General features: G+C 41.4%; 1 protein-coding gene across 1 annotated transcript; it reads right to left on the bottom strand.

Moving 5' to 3' along the window:
• Window positions 1-898: 898 nt before the first annotated feature.
• Window positions 899-5,990, bottom strand: LOC108896764 (XK-related protein 4; the record flags this gene model as incomplete). Its single annotated transcript, XM_018696005.2, has 3 exons — window positions 899-2,101; window positions 3,592-3,946; window positions 5,791-5,990. Coding segments are annotated over 3 exons (1,156 nt in total), but the record flags the coding sequence as incomplete, so codon positions are not given.
• Between the last annotated feature and the right edge of the window lie 1,827 nt (window positions 5,991-7,817).

Below are 7,817 nucleotides of genomic sequence, written 5' to 3'. Positions count from 1 at the left end.
CTCCATCCTCCTGAGCTGCTCCTCTTGTTTAAACACCACACACACACACACACACACACACACACACACACACACACACACACACATCACATATTGTCAACACATACACACCTCACCACAAAAAAAAAACAACACAGAATTACAATGACTTCAGTATTCAGTACCCTCTATATCATCTCTAAAGTAAAAAAAATGCTGCATGTTTTATCAGAGTACTGTACATCCTGGTGGTTGATTTAGTTTGGCTGAGATGGCTGCTTGTCTGTGTTCTCTCTTCTCCTCCATCCTCGACTCATTTCCATTTACTGCATCATCCCCTCTTGTCATCTCCTTTTCATTGCTGCCTGGTGCTTTGCTCATTTTTTCTGCTCTCCCCTCCACATTCTCCCCCACAGACAAGCAAAGATCAGTATCATTGCACAGCCAGGTTTATGTGGCTCGACTGCAAATAGTTGAGTTGAGCTGCCAGGAAGATTTTTTCTTGGCATTGTGTGAGTTTGACTTCTTTCCTTATGGGAGAAAAACCATGAGCAAGAGTCTGTCCAGCTTTCACCCCTTCTTTCTCACTGCCTGTCCTTCCTTGCCAGCCAGGTTTGGTTGATTTTGTCCAGACAAAATACAGTGACTGAGTATAGATGCTACTTTGACCACTGTCCTCATGTAGTTCACTTTCTGTCTGACCCTCTTTCAGTGCAGACCAGAATTATCCATGAGGAATGAAATGTCAAGGCCAGAATAGAACGTTTTGGACTACCCAGCCACCTGTAAGGTGTTCCACATCGTCAGAAGTTGATTTGGTTGATTTCCAAGGAACCTTTTGGCACTAAGAGAACAGAAGTGACCAGCATCATCACGTAGATATTGATGGAAATAGCCCACCCCCACCCCACCCCCCAAGTTGTGGCTGCTATGGGATCACACAATCAGAACAGTAGAACACCAACGTGTAAAGACAGATATGATAGTTTTCTACTGGGAATGAATGCGGGATTGATTCCTTTCCTCGTTGAATTACAGGAATTTCAGTTTAATTCTGATATCATTTAGGTTAAAGAGGAATATCTAATGACATAAAATTTATCAGAGTGGACATGGACATATGCTTATTTTATCCCTAACTTTTCCAAACTCGAGCAAACAGTGCATCAGTTTCTTTTAAGGAGTAGAGTGTTGAAGCGCTCTCTTGATTTGCATTTAGTTTGTACTACACAGGATTTACCTGATGAGTGGATGAAAAAAATTAGAGCAACAAACCTACAAAGAGCCCAAATACATCCAGAGACATCAACTGAACTTGTGCTAAATCACTCTTCCAATCATTACCAAGAGTGCTGAATGCACCTGGGTGGATGCTGATGCCGAAGAATGGAAAAAAAGGGGGAATCAGAGATGAAAACTGACATTGTTGGTATTAACAAATTCTTATTGCCACAATTCCTGTTGCTTTTTATGTGATATCTGATGCTGCACCCCTGTATGGGTTCTGAGAGCAGGGTGGAACTATAAAGTGGTCTCATATTCCAACCTCTCTTGCACCAAAGCATCATCTTTGTACTGCAGCCGTGGAGGAGTCAGGGAGCAGTCTATGGCCAGAATTGCCTTGCGTATACTGCGGTCGAGGACATGACGCTCCCAGGCTGGGTAGCGGTTCCTACAAAGGTCAATCTTGATGACAGTCTCTTCAAGACGTGGAGCACGAGACGATGGAGTGGATGGCACTGTGGGTCGGACCTGAAACACTGGCATGCAGCCATCCCGCTCAGAATACTTCCCCATGTCACGCTCCAGAGTTGTGGTGGCACCTCTGTTGGAGCGCAATGAGTTGGTGGCACCTTCCGATGGTAGTGTGGAGAACTGAGCAGTGGGGTCCAGGTCAAGGCCTTGGCCACTCAATGAGCGTCCAAAGCGTGGCCCATTGGGATGGAAAAAGGTATAGTACATGAGCATGAAAACCACTCCAGTGAGGAAACTGCTGAAGATGACGCATAGTGCTGGCACTGCAAAGGCGTCCGTGGTGTGAGGCGTTCGGTAGAGATACCACAACGCACTAAGAGCAGCATTCTCCACCAAGATCACCAAGTAATAGATGAAAAGCCGACACCTGCCCAAAGACATGAAACATGATTAAAAAAGCCATGAGACATGAAAAAAAATCTCCTCCATTCTCCCTCAGAGTGAAATTAAATCAGTTAGCAAAACATGAAGCAGTGTTCTCCAGTATTAGCAGGAAAGGTAAAAGTGTGGTTGGAAGGATGGCTATAGTAATTTATATCAGTATTAGATTACTTTTAATGTTTTTGGTGATCCCCTTATCGAGTCTTGGTGGTATTTAAAATATACCACTAGGTGAAAATGTCAAATTTTTTACATGAGCTATAGAAAATGGAGCGATTACCATAAAATCTGTGGATATTCATGGTCCCCGCAGGATAAATCCCCCTGATTGTGATGACCCCACAACTTTGGCCAGTAATGGGGTACATTGACAAGAAATTTACTCAACAATTCCATGCTCCTATAGGAGAAACTTAGCCACAACGTGTTCTACACTGCTATTCTGAGGTCAAGAGTTCTTGCAGCAAGGCTGTATGAATATAATATTGTCAATGTGTTATTCAACACATTCAATTAACTTTTTGTACTGTGGGCTGTTATGAACATGTCAGCTTCCAGTGCTGGCTGCAAGTGAGGGTTCAAAGCTACAATAATAATTTTTTATACCAGTGGATGAAACACCCATATGTAGCCTTATATTAAAGGGGTCACTCATCCAGTCCAGTATCCTTAAGAAATTACATCCATACTGAACAAAAGTGCACAATTCATGTGCAGTGCCAGCGTTCAATGAAAGTGCACAAAGTAGTATGCCTTTTTATGTAGCTAAGCTGAAGGTAAGGGTGTAGAAATTGGAGTGGTAGATGGATGTGTAGCAAGTCTGACTTCTATGTAGAGGACCAGAGTTTGCCTGCCATCTTCAAATTACATTCTCCTTTTCCATAAACTGTAACTATGATCTTTTGATGATTTATGATCTAAGACTGTTGTTGCCATTCACAGACATTGTAGAAAATTTGAAGTTTAAAAATTTTTTTATTGAAAAATTTGAAAAATAATCCAGGGTTTTGCAGAATTATTATTATGTTAATGTTGTTGTCTGGTGATATGTTTGTTACAAAACCACAAATTATCACTTGACTCTAATACCAATCTTTTCTACACATACACATACCTGAATTTCTCATTCAGATTTACATGTGGAACAAAAAATGACATGATGATTCTGTAGAGCTGCTTTGAAAGCCCATCTGAGATAGTGTTTTATTGGATTGAGGAAATATTTTAAATGATTCATTGTAGCTTTTGTAAAAGATGAAGCTTTAAAAGGTTACTTCAGATGGAAATTCAACATTTTGTATGAATTATACCATTCATTTGCAAAGAGTCTGTCGTAGTGTGTTCAACTTGAGTGACCAGCTGCCTTTGAATTGAAAAACTACATGAATACTAAACCTTTAATTCAAGAATTTATCTTTAAAAAATCAAGCCACTAAAATGATTGTTTGTCATGTCTAAAGCGCACTGAATGCTTACCTTGTCCTTCCTTCTTTGACGTTAAACCAGGAAAAGATGTAGATTATGCCCACCACCATGTCAAACACAATCTCCTCCCACTTGCTAATGCAGAAGTCTGTCTCACAGTGGACAATCCAGAAGGTCATGATGCACCAGTGCAGGACGATGAAGATGCCAAAGTAGAGTTGAAACACAGATGCAAACAGGGCAAAGGTGATGACCCTCGCTGCAATAGTGAAAAAGTGCCAGCAGAACTGGATAATTACAGCCAGGTAGCTGATTGGCTTCTTGTCATCCCGAGACTCTCGCAGGGCCTTCTGGTAGGAGGCTAGGGCCCAAGCCAGAGAGACAAGGGAGGCTGCTGCTGTCATACCTGCAACAGACACACAAACACACGATGGGTTTGGGAACATTATCAAGACACTTTTGAGTCTTGGATTTTCACCTAATCTCATAGGTCTATTGCAGTGACTTGTGTCACTGTTGGAGAAGTAAGATGTGCCCAAACAAGTTTTCATAACATGCGCACATTTAACACTACTAGAAGATGAAAACTCCCACCTTGCATTAACATGCAACATGTATCTAGAAATCTGGATTAGAGATGGACCGTTTTTTCAGTAGTCAAGGAGTCCAATAACCGATATTTGGAGCCGATTTTCATTTGCAGTAAAAATGAAAATATTGGCATCAAATATTGGCATTTTGAATAATACAAACTCCAACACTTAACTTTGTGTAGATGCCTATGTTTATTAAACAGCTTTTCAGATTTGCAACATGTTAAAGTTTTTTTTTTTTTTTTATCTTAGACAATATCTTTGTTTTCAAATTTTAACAAAAAGTGCAGGGAGCTCCCAGGCTCAGCAGCATGTCTTATAAAGTTAGAAAATTTGAAATTTAAACAAATAAATAACTCCCTAAAGTTTTCTACAGTAAATAAAGAAACATATATCTGCACTCTGGAGCTTCTCCACCGGGCAAAACTTTTTCTCCTCTACGCTGTGTGTGTGAGCACAGTGCATGCACAGCTTCACTGCTGATTGGCTGTTACCCGTGCCGTGGCTCTGCGTGTAACCAATCAGAGGGTGCTGTGGGTGGGACAATGCTGGAGACAGAGTAGTGACTGCATCAGAGCCAAAATAACCCAGTTTTAAATTGATCTCTTATCAGCCGTTGGATTAAAAAAAAAGGCTGATGCTGATATGCGTCAAAATGCCGAATATCGGTGCCGATTACCGACCCGGCCGATAAGAGTCTTGTTTCGCTATATTCATGGGGTTCAAAAACAAGGAGCCCACAATACTTGTGGGTCAGACAGCTTTGTGAGTTTTAATAGTTTACAGATGTGGACAAATTTGTTGGTACCCTTCCATGAGAAAGAAGAACCCACAATTATCTCTGAAATAATTTGCAACTGGCAAAAGTTAATGGCATCAATCATTGTTTATTCCATGTTTAACACAAATCAGATATTACTTATGATTTTTGATTCAACTCAATATTTTAGATAAAAAAACAAATGAAAATGACATTGACAAAAAAGATTTAATTTAATTTAATTTGATTTAATTTTTGTTGTACAACCTCCAGCAGCAATCACTGTCAAGTGATCACAGTAGTTCACGATGAGATTTCTGCATCTGGTAACAGGTATTTTGACCCACTCTTCCAGAGCAAGCTGCTTAGCTGTCTGAAGTTTGAAGGTTACCTTCTGCACACTCCATGGTGTGATCAGATAGTGACCTTGACACTAATTAAGGTGAAACAATAGCTTGAGACATGCTTAGGATACAGTGATTTATAATTTTTTAGGGGTTCCAACAAATCTGTCCAGGCTAGTTTTAGCACATCTTGGTAAAATAAACAATAAATAATTTCTTTTCACATCAGTTTTCTCTATCACATACTACAGGCAGGCAGGTATATATGCGCTTGCTTTTAATTCAATCACATTTCAGGACGAATGAAGCATTGTTTCAAAACAAGTCTGTATATGGCTGTTTTAGGGTTAAGACTTGGTTTTGGGGTTAGGGTTAGAATTATTTTTGGCTTAGGATGAGGGTTGGGGTTAGGCTTTCATTTGTGATGGCTAAGGTTAGAACAAAGGGGCACGGAATGTATTGTCAGTTATGGGACTCCACTAAAATAGGTGTACAAAGATATATATGTGTTTCTGTGTGTGTGTGTGTGTGTGTGTGTGTGTGTGTGTGTTACCTTGCACAGCCTGGAGCTTGTGTGTCTGTATGATAATGCACAGCTGCAGCACCAGTTGTGGAGCACTCTCTAGAAAGGTGGCCAGTAGATGGAGCATGCTCACATCTGCAAACTCGTAGACCATCCTCCAGTAGTAACGCCAGCGCTCTGTCTCAGCACTCTGACGACTCCGAACGCCCAGGTAGATGGTATGGAAATATCTGGAGGAAATGGAGGAAAAATTTGATGCTTCAACATCAGCCAGACAGGATAATAAATTTCATGTAACAGATATCGAGAATGAGGAGGGCGCAACACACTGAAAGTACACAATTTCTTTCTCACTTTTTCTTTGGGAAGCAATGGTAACATCCAAGACTTAGATTGCACTTCCAATGCTGCTTTTTAATATACTAACTACTACAGGTGAAAGAAAGACAAAGAAAGATTCTGCTTGTGATAAGCTCAGAAACACTGCCTAATTTAAAGGTGGCCTTGACAATGTCATACCAAGAGGTGAACTAGGGATAGACTGATTATCAGCGCAGATATTCGGCATTTTTGACGCATATCGGCATCTGCTTTTTTTTTTAATCCAACGGCCGATAAGCGATCAATTTAAAACTGGGTTATTTTGCTCTGATATAGCCGCGCCTCTCTGTCTGCATTCACTACTCTGTCTCCAGCATTGTCCCACCCACAGCACCATCTGATTGGTTACATGCAGAGCCACGGCACAGGTAACGGGCAATCAGCAGTGAAAGTTTATAAGAAAACTTTATAAAGGGATGCTGCTGACCCTGGGAACTCCCTGCACTTTTTGTTTTTGTCTGAACTCAAAACAAAGATAAGTGAAAGTAACATTTCAGTTATATTGAAATTTTGGAAAACTTTATTTACTACAAATTTATCTACTACTTTAGGGAGCTACTTATTTGTTTGCACTTTGTTAGAATCTTAAAACAAAGATGTCTATTGTCTAAGATTAAAAAAAAACCTTTAACGTGTTGTAAATCTGAAAAGCTGTTTAATAAACATTGTGAGGGCTCCTCCACCTGGACACTAGGTGTCCCTGTTGTGTTTTCCTTTGCATTTCTTTCTTGCTGTAGGTGTAGGGTGGAGGGTCATCAGCTGATTGAGCTACACCTGGACCCAGTGTGTGCTCTTTCTTATATTAACCCTCAGTCTGGAGTCCGATGGGTGCTAGGAGGATGGTTCCTGGTCTCGGCCGACCGTGTGGTGGCAGCTGCCGTTTTCTTTTTGTTAGTTTGGTTGTTCATGTGTTTGGTTAAGTTGATTAATTTTCCTTTTGTAAAAATAAATTGCTGGTTTTAACCTGCCAACTTGTTGTCGAAAAATAGATATTGTGTAGCGCTGTTTCAGCGGGAAGTGAATTTTGATCCCAATTTGTGTGTTGCGTCAGAGTGACCTGAAGTGCGGTGAGTAAGCCTTCCCTGTTGTGTCGCCATGATAGCACTGAGCTCCTGGAGCCTCTGTAAGTGGCTGCTGTTCAGTCCCTGTTAGGCTCAGGACGAACTCTGTTCCCTTTGAGTTCGTCCGTGACGAAAGTTGTTGGAGCAGTTGGGGAGCACGTCCGAAGCTGCAGGTGGGGTCGCCACATTGTGGTGGTTTTACCGGGCTTGCGGGATATAGTGCGCAAAATACCCACTACAAGTAGCACCTGAAGACTAGGGGGAGTTTAGTTAGTTCTGGGGTAGGCAGTTAGAGGGACGGAGCTGCAGTGGCATGTGGCTGTGGATCTCAGAGGCTGCTGATCATGCATCAATTGTGGCGTGTAATCCGACAGGTAAGCTTAGCCCGTATTTGGCTGCCTCTGGTGAAGCTAGAGGGAGTACCATCTTAACATTTGAACACAGAGAGAGTTACTTGCGGGGCTCTCATGAGTTTGATGTGTCCACGAATCTGCACTTAGTTCCCCAGTTTTGTGAACGAGACCCGGACACATTTTTCTCTCTTTTTGAGCGGGTAGCTGAAAGTAGGGAATGGTCGGATGCTGAGGATAACATATGCTTACACCATGCAGTTTC

The sequence above is a fragment of the Lates calcarifer genome, unplaced genomic scaffold (genome assembly GCF_001640805.2).
Source record: "Lates calcarifer isolate ASB-BC8 unplaced genomic scaffold, TLL_Latcal_v3 _unitig_4157_quiver_1645, whole genome shotgun sequence".
In the NCBI taxonomy this organism is placed as follows: domain Eukaryota; kingdom Metazoa; phylum Chordata; class Actinopteri; family Centropomidae; genus Lates; species Lates calcarifer.
The sequence above is the reverse complement of the archived record's forward strand: the minus strand, read 5'-3'. Positions and strand labels throughout refer to the sequence as shown.